Source organism: Microcaecilia unicolor, chromosome 3 (assembly GCF_901765095.1).
Source record: "Microcaecilia unicolor chromosome 3, aMicUni1.1, whole genome shotgun sequence".
NCBI classification, from domain to species: domain Eukaryota; kingdom Metazoa; phylum Chordata; class Amphibia; order Gymnophiona; family Siphonopidae; genus Microcaecilia; species Microcaecilia unicolor.
Genome location: NC_044033.1, coordinates 26,831,737 through 26,848,406, shown reverse-complemented (window position 1 = coordinate 26,848,406; position 16,670 = coordinate 26,831,737). Strand labels below are relative to the sequence as shown.

The following is a 16,670-nucleotide window of genomic DNA, read 5'->3' as shown; positions in this document are numbered from 1 at the left end:
GGCCCTTGCAGATCACCAATGTGGCCGCGCAGGCTTCTGCTTCTGTGAGCAGGACGTCAGACTCACAGAAATAGAAGCCTGCGCAGCCTTCTACATGGAATGTTGCTAGTGGAATAACAACATTCCATGTAGAATGTCCAATAGTAGCAACATTCCATGTAGAATCTCCAATAGTATCTATTTTATTTTTGTTACATTTGTACCCTGCGCTTTCCCACTCATGGCAGGCTCAATGTGGCTTACATGGGGCAATGGAGGGTTAAGTGACTTGCCCAGAGTCACAAGGAGCTGCCTGTGCCTGAAGTGGGAATCACCTCAGGTCCTCAGTTATTTATACATGGATGTGTCCACATATGAAAGTAAATGACCTTTTATTATATACCAACCAGCACAAAGGTACACACTTTGAATGATGGGCCAGCCGTTCTCCAAAGCAGTTTGCAAACTACTTTTGTAAAAAAAGGCTTTCAATTTGAAGAAAAACCTTGCTCCTTATTCTTTAACAGCTACAGCATCCTGTTTTCCACCCTTTTTATCAGTCTCCCCATTTTTATGTTTCTCTATTTATACCTGACCATCTTTCAATCAGGCTACGACTTTAGGCCTGTTTAAATCTTTAACTTCAGTACAGAACTTCCATACATTAGAGAATGTTATCCTCTGCTCTCTCATAATGAACCCACTTCGAGTCTTGCTCCATTTCTTCCAACCAACTATAACAGTTTATAGACCAGGTTTTTTTTTCCTGTGCAGTAGAAACATGCCATTATCTGTCCTTTATTTATAAAAAAGGAAATTTCTAGATCCTAATGATTTTGGAGGTAGAGCCCAATATCCAACCTTTCCTTTTTTATGTGCATGCTTGGAAACCGTATATGTTCAAACCAGGCAAGCTGGTTTCATCTTGGGTCACTGTACAGAATCCCTCCTTGTGTGCAGTGGCGTAGCTACGTGGGGCCTGGGCCCCCTTTGATTTGGCCCTGGACCCCCCTGCCGACGACCCTCTCAACCCCCCTCCTGCTGCCAACCCGCCGTCACCTGCCTTTGCTGGCGGGGGACCCCAACCCCCACCAGCCGAGGTCCTCTTCTTCCCACAAAAGGCTTCCTTCTGTTTCTGAAGTCGACGTCAGAAACAGAAGGAAGCCTTTTGTGGGAAGAAGAGGACCTCGGCTGGTGGGGGTTGGGGTCCCCCGCCAGCAAAGGTAGGCGAAGGCGGGTTGGCGGCGGCAGGGGGGGCAAAGTTGGTGGTGGCGGCGGCGGAGTTGGCAATGGTGTGGGGAGAGGTCGGTGGTGCCGGGGGGGGGGGGGGCTAAAATGTGCCCCCTCACCTCGGGCTCTGGACCCCCCTCCCGCTTGTGTGTCTAGTCATTGAAATCAGATGTAATTTTGATGCAGGGAAAATAGCTATAATTTTTCTCCCGGACCTTAGTTCAGCTTTCAATCTTATCGATCATTCTCTAATTGCTCAACTTGCAGATTTAGGTGTTAACACAGTGTTTAGATGTTTCATTTATTATTTATCAGGTCACGCTTTTTCTGTCTGCTATGCCTGCTGTAAAATTTTAGTTGTTTGGCATACGTTTATGAGGTAAGAATTAAGAACGACTTAAGAGACACATTTGCTCAAAGCTGGTTATAACAACTACTAAAACTACAGATAACAAAATGGCTCCTTCAGTCCTTCCTTCCAGAAAGTCTCAGAACTCTAGCTAGCTGCGGTAATTACAGTGACACCTTGTGTCAATCACAATATTGTAATCTCCCTTCCCTTAGAGATAGCAATAAACATTTAGGGATCCTTTTATTAAGCTGTGGTAACAAGTGGCCTGCGGTAGTGTAAGCGCATGTTTTGGGCGCGCAGTGGGCCAATTTTCACCCCATCTGCAAAAAAGGGCTTTTGTTTTTTAATGTGACAGGAATAAGGCATGCGGTAAAACTGAAACCAGTTCACGCCTAAAACCAGCCTGAGCCCTTAACACCACCCATTGATCTAGTGGTAAGGGCTCAAGCGCAACACATGCGGTGACCGGTCGGCATGCGCCAACTGTTGATTACCACCAGAAACGCCACACGTAGGAGGAAATAAATAAGTAAATCAACCAGGCAATAGGGGCACATGGCAAATCTGAAATTACTGCCGGGGCCCCTTAACGCCACCCATTGACCTAGCGGTAAAGGCTCAAGCACTACATGCTCGATGACCGGTCGGCATTCACCAACTGCCGATTACCACCAGAAATGCCGCATGTGGAAGGAAATAAATAAGTAAATCATCCAAGCATTATGGGCACGCTGCAAATCTGAAATTACTGCCAGGGGCGCAGTAGCCGGGTGGTAGTCTCATTTTGGTGCGCGCCGCATGTTCATAGAGCCTAACGCGCCCCTTAAAAGGGCCCCTTACAAAATAAGGAAATGTTGCATACATGTGAAAAGGATGGCTAAAGTCATGTTACCTGAATTGGTTATTACTCTGTTTACCATTAACTTTCTCTTTGCTTCATGTACAATTTCTCATTCATAATAAGATTTTATAAATGTTAAACATCCATAGCTATCCCAATACGTTTATGATGCTGTATTGTAAAATTGGATCCTTACAACAAATTACTTTCGTATGGATTATTCTTTGTTATGTATCCTATACTGTTTATTGTAAGCCACATTGAGCTCAAACCTGTTTGGGATAATGTGGGATAATGTTGCCACAAGAGCCAAGCCTTCACAATGTGACAAGAATGAGTGATCTGCATATCATTGCTCCCTTCTGCTGTCTGTGTGGCCTCGTTTGCCAGACAAGGCTGTAAGTGGTGGTAAAGAACTGCTTTGTGGCTCCTTAGGGCTATCAACATTTGCCCCATAATTCTCATCCAAATCCTTTGGGGGGGGGAGGGGGAGAAGAATGATCTGTGTATTCTCATTAACTGTTGAATTACACCTTTAAAGGGGGTGATGGATTTAATATACTGCCCCTCTATGGTACAACCAAAGAGGCTTACATCTATTATATACAGGTATTTTAGTGCATTAGCCTCCTGCAGTCTTTAAGATTTCTTGGAATATTTGTCTGGAGCGTGTGGTATTTTAAGCAAAGAGCTCTGCTTGATCAGTTAATGCCCAGTGTAAATTTTCATTGTGCAATCTACAAAATGAGATAAACGAGTACCAGTGTAACACTCAATGTGTATGAGCTGGCAAGCTCTTTTGTCTCCCACCTCTCTCCTTCCTTGCTATCTTGAAGCTGTCGCTGAAAGCAATTTATTAATTTTACTGTTTAGAGTGTTGCACAATAGGATCTGCTGTTAAAACTCTGGCATGGAGGATAATTGCAACACGGTTGATTGCCGTTTAAAAAAAAAAAAAAGAATCTTGTGATAGTCCTCCACAAACCAGAAATGTTCACAAATATGGAACGCACTACGCACGACCTAACAATCTTCCGAAAACTGCTGAAAACCAACCTGTTCAAGAAGGCATGCCATAATGATCCATCCAAAATTCTAGACAACTAGACTTTACATAAACTAGACAAAACCGAACTCTTTACACTAGACTGATAACCTTCGTTGCTACTAATGAAAGTTACGCAATACGCACTACCACTTTATTTCTCATGCCTGAAATGAACTTTCCACAGTTGATTATCTAACTTATTTTATAATTCACTCTATCATTCAGGAACTTCAATGCAATACCACTTTGTATTCCACTTTACCATTTATGTGCCTTAATGCAATACCACTTGTAATTCTGTATCCGGAAATGGCGATCGCCATTATGGTATACTGTAAGCCACATTGAGCCTGCAAATTGGTGGGAAAATGTGGGATACAAATGCAACAAATAATTAAGTATAAATGGATTTGAACTCTCTAATTATTCAAATATTCCCAGCAGTTACAATTCTTCCATATTTCATCCCCCTCCTCCTCCTACCAAGACCCAAAATCATAAAACATTTTGCTTTCCTGCCCTTAGTGGTGTTTATATAAATTATGAGCAGACTATAAATATTCACATTCCAAACTCTGAGGTCCAAACAATGCCCTAACTGTGTTCATGTCAGTGGCTGAAGAAAAGATAAAAAAACACAATCTGACATCACTCTCTGAACTGTACATTCTTGGCACAGATTATTTATTTAGTGCCCTGAAAATAAAAATACAGCATTTTACCAGCTGAAATAAAACACTGAGTAAACACTAAGGTTGGAAAAATGTGGCACTGACTGAGATGTGGAGTGGGAGGGGAAAACAAATGTTGGCAAAATGGTAGCAGTTCAGAATTTTATATTTGAATAAGCGTGTTTTGGGGGTGAAATGGACCTGGCACAATCAAATCACAGGAGCCAACTTTTCAAAATTATTGGGGGTGCTAAACCCACTAGAAATTACCCTTCCCTGGACAGTCAATGAGTTTGCTCAAGCACCCACTTCACCCATATAATGATAAAGGGGATAGAACTCCTCTCATATGAGGAAAGGCTAAATAGGTTAGGGCTCTTTAACTTGGAAAAGAGATGGCTGAGGGAAATATGATTGAGGTCTACAAAATCTTGGTGTAGAATGAGTTGAAAGCTCTTTGAGCAGGGATTGTCTTTTTTGTGTATCCTTTGAGCAGGGACTGTCCTTCTTTGTTAAACTGTACAGCGCTGCGTAACCCTAGTAGCGCTCTAGAAATGTTAAGTAGTAGTAGTAGTTGTGTATGGTGTACAGCACTGCGTATGCCTTGTAGCACTATAGAAATGTTAAATAGTAGTAGTAGTAGAAGTGAATTGATTTTTTATTCTTTCAAAAAGTACAAAGACTAGGGACACTCAATGAAGTTACATGGAAATACTTTTAAAACAAATAGGAGAAAACTATTTTTTCACTCAACTAATAGTTATTCTCTGGAACTCTTTGCCGGAGGATGTAGTAACAACAGTTAGCATATCTGGGTTTAAAAAAGGTTTGGCTGAAAAGAGAGGGTTTCGAGTATAGTCAAAACCAAAACAAGAAGCACAAGTGGACCTTCAGGAACAGGACAAAGGAAACTCTTTACTGGATGCATCCGACATGGTCCATGTTTTGGCAACCAAGCGCCTGCATCAGGGGTCTAGTAAAAAACATATATGTTCAAATTAAGTTTTAAAATATAAAACAGTTATATTTAAAAGAAACAAATCAATATAAAAATATATGTTAAAAAATGTAAAATAAAACAAAATGACATTTAGTGAATTCCCAAATAACTTGACTTGAAATACATAAAGAATGTTTAGTGGTGCAGTTAAACACTATTGAAAATTAAAAATAACATACATTGATGCTAACAAAGTAAAATAGAGAGCACTGTTCTGCTTACCACAATACTGTTGAATATTGATGCGTATGAGAACGTAGTGTCATCAAAGTAAAAACAGAGCTGAAATCAATATAAAAATATAAATAATAAAGTGTCATCACATGACAATTAAATAAAAAATGGCCATAGTGCATCATTTCTATATGTGCTTGATATGGTTTTCATCAAGAATATAAAAAAATGATGTGCAAGAAAAATGTGTTTAATACCAGCATCATAACTGAAACTTCTGATATCATACTGCTAAAAGTGCTATGTGATAAAAGTCGAAGAACTGAAATTAAAGAAAAGAATAATGAACTGTGAAACTAACCAACTGGAAAAACATACTTTACTCAGGGGCCCTTTTACTAAGCCACGTAAGCGCCTATGCTCGCCCAACGCGTTCCAATTCCGAGTTACCGCCCGGCTACTGTGTGGCCCTTGCGGTAATTTCATTTTTGGTGCGTGTCCGAAAAATATTTTTTATTTTCTGCCGCCAAGTTACTGCGTGAGACTTTACCACTAGGTCAATGGCTGGCAGTAAGGTCTCAGACCCAAAATGCACGCACGCCAATTTTTTTTTTTTGCTGCATGTTTTTGGCAAAACTTTTAAAACGGCATTTTTTACTGGTGTGCTAAAAAATGATTCTGTGTGCGCACAAAACACGTCTGTAGTACCACAGGCCATTTTTCAGCGCACCTTAGTAAAAGAACCCCCCAGTGAAGAGGCATGCCAACACAGAAAGTGGTTGGGGAGTAATGTGTGACTTGCATACACAGTGTTTAAAATCCCTTACCGCAGCTCAGAAACTGTCCCACTCTAAGGTTGGGAGATAAAGGGAAATGGGAATTGATATACCATCTTTCTGAGGTTTTTGCAACCACATTCAAAGCGGTTTACATATATTCAGGTACTTATTTTGTACCAGGGGCAATGGAGGGTTAAGTGACTTGCCCAGAGTCACAAGGAGCTGCAGTGGGAATTCGCTATAAGAAACATCAGACGTGAGAAAAAAACTTCAAGAAAAAATGCACTGTCTTCCAATCAAAGAACATGTCACCTTCAAAATCTGTACCTTGGTCCACAAAATTATCTACGGCCAAGTCCCAGGATACATGACAAACCTCATCGACCTACCAATCAGAAACATAACCAATACATCTCGAAAATACGTAAACCTCCACTACCCAAGCTGCAAAGGACTCAAATACAAAGCAACCTAAGCATCCAGTTTCCCCTATATAAGCACACAACTATGGAACGCATTGCCAAAAGCACTGAAAACAACCTATGACCACCTAAACTTCAGGAAATCACTAAAAACCTACCTATTCAAACAGGCATACCCCACCGACCCAACATAGATACCTACACTTGGCAACACAGCAAAACCAAAGATCGAAATGGATACTATATAACCTTTCTTCCCTTCAACCCCAAATGTGTACCTGACACCTTATTCGACCACAATATCACCTTGTATTTGTCTATCTACCGGACTTGGCGAATGCCTTTACGGTACTATGTAAGCCACATTGAGCCTGCAAATAGGTGGGAAAATGTGGGATACAAATTCAACAAATAAATAAAAAGTGGAAAGAGCCTAAGTGGGACCATTTGGCATAAAAATCTCTGGATAAAATAGAATTAGAAATATCTCTTTAAGGGTGAAGAATCCTAGAGTCCTGCTGAAGGAATCCGTTACATCAAATTGCCGCCAAAACAAAAGAAACCGTGCATGCGCGTTGAAGTGAATGTAAACTGTGTAAAACGTCATTGAGTGACGTAGCTTGCCCTTTCACGTAATGCTGAATACAAATCAATAGAAGGTGCAGTACATATGTGGAAGGTGAAAAACTGACGTGATTTATTGACAAATGATACCCTTCACTTAAAAGTAAGTGGAGCCCAAATAGTCGACTTCATAAAAAGGTTACACAATGAAAAGATGGGTTGATAATATTACCATAATATTAGTGTCTACGGAAAAAAATATATCTAATGAAAAGATTGATGATGTTTCCATAAAAATGTAATAACAGAAACATTCATGATGTGAAACGTTTCTCGTTATTCATAGGGAAACATCATCAATCTTTTTTTCATTAGATGACTATTTGAGCTCCACTTGCTTCTAAGTGAAGGGTGTCATTTATCAGTACATCGTGTCAGTTTTTCACCGTTCACGTATGTACTGCACCTTCTGTTGATTGATATTCAGCATTACCTTAAAGGATCAGCTACGGCACTCATTGATATTTTATACACAGTTTAAATTCACTTCAGCGTGCATGCTTTTCCTCATATGAGAGGAGTTCCATCCCTTTTATCAGTTCGGTTGCTCTTCTCTGAACCTTTTCTAATTCTGCTATATTGAGTGTGCATATTACCATCGGTAACAGAGATATTAGGGGGTGAGGCAGCTGGTGCAGCTACGCCAGAGCCATGAAGAGTACCTTATCTGCTGTCTTCAAAAGTGCCCCTACTGTGGGGTGGGGATGGGAGTGAGTAGGAGGGTACAGGGTGTATGTAAGGTTAAGCCTCTCATATACTTCTTTAAGCGGTTTGGAGACATTTAAAAATATCAACTGCATGATATTACTGTATTCTTATCTGTTTTTTTTTCAGTGCCGCATTTCCCTTTTTGTAGAATATTTTTCTTTTTCCCTCGCAGGTATGGTTGCTTAGTGAGGATGTTTTATAACATAGTAACATAGTAGATGACGGCAGAAAAAGACCTGCCCGGTCCATCCAGTCTGCCCAACAAGATAACTCATATGTGCTGCTTTTTGTGTATACCCTACTTTGATTTGTACCTATGCTCTTCAGGGCACAGACCGTATAAGTCTGCCCAGCACTATCCTCGCCTCCCAACCACCAGCTCTGCCTCCCAACCACCGGCTCTGGCACAGACCGTACAAGTCTGCCCAGCACTATCCCTGCCTCCCAACCACCAGTCCCGCTTCCCACCACCGGCTCTGGCACAGACCGTATAAGTCTGCCCAGCACTATCCTCACCTCCCAACCACCAGCCCTGCCTCCCAACCACCGGCTCTGGCACAGACTGTACAAGTCTGCCCAGCATTATCCCCGCCTCCCAACTACTAGCCCTGCCTCCCAATAGACTGTTGATGTTTGTAGTTTACAAACTTAACAAAATAATAAAATACAAGTGCCCCTTTATTTCTCACTAAAAATTGTAACTTGCCACACCCTCTCCAGCACGCCCCAATTTAGCCTCCCCGACCAGCTGAGTCACTGACTGCCTGTGCTTTGCTTCATGATTATGTTGGTGTGTGAGACTGCTCTTACTAGTCCAAGAGAGTGTCATTGAGGGGCCCTTTTACTAAGCCATGTAGGCATGTACGCTTGAACTACTGCGTGGCCTGGGCGGTAATTTCATTTTCTACGCACGCCCACTATGTACCACTGTTGATTACTGCCTGGTTAATGTGTGAGACTTTACTGTTAGGTCAATTGGTGATGGTAAGGTCTCAGGCCCAAAATAGACACGCGCCAATTTTTATTTTGCCGCACATCCATTTTCAGCTAAAAAAGAAAAAGGCCTTTTTTACAGGTGTGCTGAAAAATGAACCTGCGCGCGTCCAATACACACGTCTACACCAGCGCAGGTCACTTTTCGGCAAACCTTAATAAACAGACCCCTGAATTCTTATTCACAGACTAGATTTGCGTTTGAGGTGTGAAAAGGTGGGTTGCCACTAGAGAGCTGCACGGGAACGGGGTTCGCAGGAATCCCGCGGAACCCGCAGGATTCCCGCAGGGACGGAAGCAGGTCCTGCGGGGTTCCCGTGGGGACGGAAGCAGGTCCTGTGGGGTTCCCGCGGGGATGGGAGCAGTTCTGCGGGGTTCCCGTGGAAGTGTAAGCTGCACTGCATCAGCCTCTCATCTACCGAGTATCTTGAGTGCTGTCTCCTCCTCCTCCTCTTCCTCCTTGCTTTAACAGCACAAATATGGAAAGTCTTCCATTAAGGAGGTGGTAGAGACACAAATGATGAAGGAATTCAAAAAGGCTTGGTTGAACACAGAGGATCTCTAATTAGAAATTGGAAGTTATAAAAATCCTAACCTTAAATGGCTGCATGTGTGTGGATGTGTCAAGTGACGCTTAGATGGCGACTCTGGCTGTGGTTAACTAGGGCCGATACCAGGCAGACTTGTATGGTCTGTGTCTAATATATGGCAGTCTGGTTTAGGATGGGCTAGAAAGGGCTTAGACAGCAACTTCAGTGGCTGGAACATAAGGACAGTGCTGGACAGATTTTTACGGTCTGTATCCCACAAATGAGAAGACGAATAGACTGGAGTGGGCTTCAGCGAGAACTCCAGCAGCTGGAACATAAGTATAGGGCCAGATAGACTTCTATGGTCTGTTCCAGAACCACGAAAGAAAGTATATAATATCACACTCGTTGATTTAATCATGAATTGATAATGAGTGTGACTATTGGGCAGACTGGATGGACCGTTCAGGTCTTTATTTGCTGTCACTTACTATGTTAGAATTAATCCTCTTTGCTCCCGGGCTGATGCGCAGACCTCAGCTCTGACACAGGCAAGAGCATCGGATGTCACCTGACCTACTGGCGCGTGCATGTGGTGACCTCTCAGCACACAGTGCCAGTAAATCAGAGACAAATCTTACATGTGCACACCAGAGTGTTCTAAGTTTCAGCTTCCATTCCTTCCTTGCCTACAGTGATGTGGATCAAATCCAGAGAGAGACTGAGGGAGCTGACCAGAATTTTCTTTTATGTACCATTAAATTCTTGTGGGGACGGGTTAAATTCTTGCGGGGACGGGTGGGGATGGGTAAGATTCCTGTGGGGACGGGTGGGGATGGGTGAGATTCTAGCAGGGACGGGCGGGGATGGGTAAGATTTCTGTCCCCGTGCAACTCTCTAGTTGCCACCTCTTTCTGGTGGCCACTATAGCTTAATGGAGATAATTCCATACATTTATGGCAGCATCACCACAAGCAATCACCTTTCAATACCTCAGAGTCTCCTAGAAGTGCTTCAAGGGGAGCAGCTCCTTTAGTTCAGTATCAGAGAGTGAATGCATGATAACAGTGTAGGATTCTGAAATTCACTATGGTTGATGTATATGCAAGTCTATCTTGTGAATATTCATTATTCAGTATCCTGAAAACTTAACTATCTGGTGCTTCCCCAGAATACCTTTGAGAACCACTATTCTAGACAGAGAGTAAAATGGGTACTGTTGGGAAAGATGTTGAGCTGGAGAGTATGTGGCCAAAGCGATACGGTCAAGAGAGCCATATCAGCAAGTAGTTTAAAGCAAGTGGGACTGTCTTTCTAGCTTAGCTGTGGGAGCTGGTGTGTTGTTTCTAGGAAAAAAGGTGCTGATGCAGAGCAAACCTTAAGGCGCAGCGTAACCAGGGCTTTTTTTTTTTCAGCTGGCATGGTATGCAGATATGTGACCCAGAATAGCTCTGCCTGGAAGGTGGCAGCCTCCAAATCTGAGGATCACAGGTTCATGGCTGGCTGGTGCACCAATGGGGGGAAAGAAACGGGGGTCCTTTTACAAAGGCGCAATGAAAAAATGGCTTGAGATAGTGTAGGCGTGCGCCGATCCATTTTTTAGCGCACCTATAAAAAAGGCCTCTATTTTTTTTTTTTTGCCAAAAATGGACGTGCGTCAGAATCAAAATTGCTGCGCGTCCATTTTGGGTCTGAGACCTTACCGCCAACCATAGACCTAGCGGTAAAGGATCTGGGCGGTAATGGTCTACGCGTGTCAGATTCCACTTGGTGCAAGTCCGTTACATGTGCCAGAAAATAAAAAAATAGTTTTCAGATGCACGTCGCGGACACGCGCCAAAATTGAAATTACCGCAAGGGCCACGCGGTAACCGGGCGGTAACTCCAATTTGGCATGCGTTCAGCGCCTACACGGCTTAGTAAAAGGGGCCCTCGGAGATTTTGAGTGAGAAATGTAATTTGGATGGTTAGGACACTTTTGGAAGGCAGGGAAATGTGCTAGCAGGAGTACCAGTGTGTACTGGCTGAAAAAAAAAAAGCCCTGAGTCTTTCTGTCCTAAGAGGGAAAGTGAAACTGGGACAATCCTGAGGGCAATTTCCTCCTTAAACAGGGTAGCTAGCCTTTTTGTGGTGATTTTTCATTTTATTTTTGTTACATTTGTACCCCGCGCTTTCCCACTCATGGCAGCAGTGGAGGGTTAAGTGACTTGCCCAGAGTCACAAGGAGCTGCCTGTGCCAGGAATCGAACTCAGTTACTCAGTTCCCCAGAACCAAAGTCCACCACCCTAACCACTAGGCCACTCCCTCCACTGTTGCTACTATTTGAGATTCTACATGGAATGTTGCTGCTATTCCACTAGCAACATTCCATGTAGAAGTTGGCCCTTGCAGATCACCAATGTGGCCGCGCAGGCTTCTGCTTCTGTGAATCTGACGTCCTGCACATACGTGCAGGACGTCAGACTCACAGAAACAGAAGCCTGCGCAGCCTTCTACATGGAATGTTGCTAGTGGAAGAGCAACATTCCATGTAGAATCTCCAATAGTATCTATTTTATTTTTGTTACATTTGTACCCTGCGCTTTCCAACTCATGGCAGGCTCAATGCGGCTTACATGGGGCAATGGAGGGTTAAGTGACTTGCCCAGAGTCACAAGGAGCTGCCTGTGCCAGGAATCGAACTCAGTTCCTCAGGACCAAAGTTCACCACCCTAACCCCTAGGCCACTCCTCCACTCAGGTTTTGTACCTCCATTATAATGTATAGATTGAATTATTTGTTCTCTTTACATACACTACTCAACAAATTCTGAGTTCACTGAAGGCTTTGATGCCAAGAAAAATTTTGTTTATGTGTTGTGTGTAGCTAAGAGGATATGATATCATGAGGGATTCATGATTTATATGTGAGATAATTGACTTTTTTTTTTTAACTGTGGAAAGGTCCCATTGCATACATACAAACAAATGAATGGTGCAGGGTCTTATACAGTCACTATGTTTTTCCAAAAATAACATGTCTTGCAGCAAAAAAAAAAAAAACCCTGCTTCAAGGGACATTTTGCAGGTGGTGTGTTATCTTTTTTTCAAGAGAGTTGTTTTTGAGGAAAGGTGAAAGCCAGTAACTGGGGATTAAGAAAATATTTTCACAGCAGTCTGTCATTTTCTCTCTTTTGGTTTAGGTATTTCACTTGCTACACTCCTACTTTGAGTCAAAACACAGAACTAATTCAGATGTTCAGCGGGAGCTGTATGACAACATTGTTTGTCTGAAAGCCAAACTCTGGCTGGCCAGGAGGTATGTAGAAACACCATATGTGTATAAAGTAAAAAGAGGTTATTAATATTTTGTAAGATTTTTTTAAATACATCTCTATTTAAAAAAAGTATGACATATAATTATGGTACTACAAACCAGCCAGATTTAATATCCATTCATGAAAAATGTCTTCTGATGATTTGCTTATGCCTTCCTGTTTCATGTAAAGTATTTATCAATTTTTAATTGATCCCATATTCAGTAGTCAATTCTCATTGAAGCACTGGAGAGGTTGCCTGTTTCTAAAAGCAAGCAGCAAACTGAAATTAAATGGTATTACTTTGTATTCCAAAAAGAAAGCTATTTATTAGAAGTGGGCAATGATTACAAATTGTAAGTAAAATTAATGGGATTAAAAAATGTAAATGGCCTGTGTAATTATGATTAATCATAGCGTGCTCCCTCCCCATGTTCAGCATCTATCATCCCCACCACTCCCCAATTCCAAAATCTCTCTCTCTCTTCCCTTTCTGCCTCCTGTTTTCCAGCATCTCTCCCTTCCTGCCTCCTGTTGTCCAGCAGCTCTCCCTCCCTCTCCTCTGCCATCAAGTCCCACATGACTGCCTGATTCCAACTTCTCTGGCATCTTCCCCTCTCTGTCTCCTACTCATTTGCTCTCAAACCCCTTCCCTCAGTGTACTTCAACTTGCCTGCTAGAGATCACCAGGCAGCAGTGAGATTGACACATTCACTGTCTTCTACTGGCCCCCGAGTCTGCTCTCTACCATGTCCCACCTTTTCTGATGTAACTTCCTATTTCCTCAGTGCAGGATGCAGCTAAGAGGAGACTCTATGGCCGGCAGCAGATAATGAATGTGAATCGCTGCTGCTGCCTGACAATCTCTAGCAGACAAGGGATGCCGGGAGCATTAAATCTATCAAATGCATTAAAGAAGTTTTAACGCTTTAAGGGGCCCTTTTACTAAGGCATGGTAGGTCTAACGAAAGCTAAAAGAGTACTACCACGGGATGCGCTGAAGCATCCCGCTGTAGTTTTCTGCTTAGTGCACACTAATCAAACACTGGAAAGTATTGTTTGTTTTTCAGTGCCGGAGGTGTGCTCATGGGCAGAGAGTACTACTTACTACATACTTAACATTTATAAAGCGCTACAAGGGTTACGCAGTGCTGTACAATTTAACACAGAGGACAGTCCCTGCTCGAAGGAGCTTACAATCTAAAGAGTAATGCGGGTAGTGCGGGCACATTACTGCACGCTACCGGATTAGTGCGGGAGTAGCACGGAAGCCCTTACCATCTCCTAAATAGGTGGCGGCAAGGGCTCCCATGGTAATGGCCAGGTGACAATCAGGAAATTAATGTATGGCCATTACAAAAAAAATATCAAACATATAAACGGCGAGTGACCGACTCACTCGCAAATGCGCAGTAGAGACTTCCCTCTCTGTCCCGCCCCCGCGTCAATACGTGATGATGAGGGCGGGACAGAGAGGGAAACTGCGCCGCCGAGGTTGATACCGCTCCCCCCCCACCCGCCCACCCGAGGTCGCCACTACCTTTACCCCCCCCCGGCCCGGGCCCTCTCTCCGCTACTAAACTTACACATCCATTCGCCGGAACGCAGCACGCACATCAGCTGAGCTGCCGTCGGCCTTCCTTCCCTGCCTGTGTCCCGCCCTCGCTGACGTTACGTCACAGGAGGGCGGGACACAGGCAGAGAAGGAAGGGCTGACGGCAGCTCAGCTGATGTGCGTGCTGCGTTCCGGCGAATGGATGTGTAAGTTTAGTAGCGGAGAGAGAGAGGGCCCAGGCCGGGTAGAGGGATGGCGGCGACTCCGGGGGGGGGGGGGGGGAAGCGGTGGCGACCTCGGGGGGGGGGGGGGGGGAGGGGGAAGGAAGGAAGGAAGGAAAACCCCAATACCAGCCTGTTTTTACAGGCTCAACTGCTAGTATATATATATGGCAACGTGGCCATTTTACTGCTGTGCTAAAAGTGGGCCTTGGAAAGCCTACTAACTGACTCCAGCGTCAGCCACTTTTTAGCATGGCTTGGTGAAAGGACCCCTAGATGCCTACCTCTCAAAATATTTCTAATGTGCATCATATCCATAAAAAAAGCAAGAACATTCAGCCTCTTTTAGTCTTTCTCAGAGAGAGGGATTGCTGAAAAACTGGAAAATTGTTGCCTCATAACTGTAAAATCTGCCACAGAAATGACAAAAAAAAAAAAAGCTCCATTCTCTGATGTTTCAAACAAGCCCTTTGCTACCAGAATGGACTTTGCAAGTTCTCTCTCTCTCTCTCTCTCTCCCCCCCCCCCCCCAATCCTTTTTAGCAAGGATGGTAGAGGAGTGTGGTAGCCGTGTTAGTCCACTCTTAAGGTTATCAATAGAAATCAAACAAAATAAAACATGGAAAAGAAAATAAGATGATACCTTTTTTATTGGACATAACTTAATACATTTCTTGATTAGCTTTCGAAGGTTGCCCTTCTTCCTCAGATCAGAAATAAGCAAATGTGCTAGCTGACTATATAAGTGAAAACATTCAAGCATTACTATGACAGTAAAATAGATACCATTGGAGATTCTACATGGAATGTTGCTACTATTGGAGATTCTACATGGAATGTTGCTATTCCACTAGCAACATTCCATGTAGAAGGCTGCGCAGGCTTCTGTTTCTGTGAGTCTGACGTCCTGCACGTTCGTGCAGGACGTCAGACTCACAGAAGCAGAAGCCTGCGCGGCCACATTGGTGATCTACAAGGGCTGACTTCTACATGGAATGTTGCTAGTGGAATAGCAACATTCCATGTAGAATCTATAGAAATCAAACAAAATAAAACATGGAAAAGAAAATAAGATGATACCTTTTTTATTGGACATAACTTAATACATTTCTTGATTAGCTTTCGAAGGTTGCCCTTCTTCCTCAGATCGGAAATAAGCAAATGTGCTAGCTGACAGTGTATATAAGTGAAAACATTCAAGCATTACTATGACAGTAAAATAGATACCATTGGAGATTCTACATGGAATGTTGCTACTATTGGAGATTCTACATGGAATGTTGCTATTCCACTAGCAACATTCCATGTAGAAGGCTGCGCAGGCTTCTGTTTCTGTGAGTCTGACGTCCTCCACGTTCGTGCAGGACGTCAGACTCACAGAAGCAGAAGCCTGCGCGGCCACATTGGTGATCTACAAGGGCTGACTTCTACATGGAATGTTGCTAGTGGAATAGCAACATTCCATGTAGAATCTATAGAAATCAAACAAAATAAAACATGGAAAAGAAAATAAGATGATACCTTTTTTATTGGACATAACTTAATACATTTCTTGATTAGCTTTCGAAGGTTGCCCTTCTTCGTCAGATTGGAAATAAGCAAATGTCCTAGCTGACTGTATATAAGTGAAAACATTCAAGCATTACTATGACAGTCTAACAGGGTGGGAGGATGGGGGTGGGTAGGAAGTATGCAAGGGGACATCAAAGCATATCATTGATATTCTAACAGGATGGGTGTGGATAGGTGAGGGGAGGGTGATGTCCCCATGCATACCTCCTACCCACCCCCATCCTCCCACCCTGTCAGACTGTCATAGTAATGCTTTGATGTTTCTCTCATATATACTATCTGCTAACTCATTTGCTTATTTCCGATCTGAGGAAGAAGGGCAACCTTCGAAAGCTAATCAAGAAATGTATTAAGTTATGTCCAATAAAAAAGGTATCATCTTATTTTCTTTTCCATGTTTTATTTTGTTTGATTTCTACTGATAGCAAGGATGGTGAAAGAAACAAAACATTCAGAAGTTTATATGCTGTGTATTAATCTTTAACATTTATTTGTGGCCCAAGTAATCAGGAAATGAACTGAAATGAAAATGTAAACCACTGCAGTAGTCAAGAAAAGAATACAAGTAACAAAATAAATGTGTTTCTTCTTTTCTGAACTCAAAGTCCCTCTTTACTAGATTTATTTTGCCCGGTGCATCACAAATACAAACACTTACTAAAAAAAAAAAAAAAA

General features: G+C 42.9%; 1 protein-coding gene across 1 annotated transcript in view; it reads left to right on the top strand.

The window, feature by feature from the left end:
- The window catches only part of THADA (THADA armadillo repeat containing), a 649,870-nt gene that overhangs the window by 455,028 nt on the left and 178,172 nt on the right, over window positions 1-16,670 (top strand). The window contains 1 exon segment of the mRNA XM_030195792.1: window positions 12,534-12,649. Coding sequence (XP_030051652.1) covers window positions 12,534-12,649 — 116 coding nt within the window.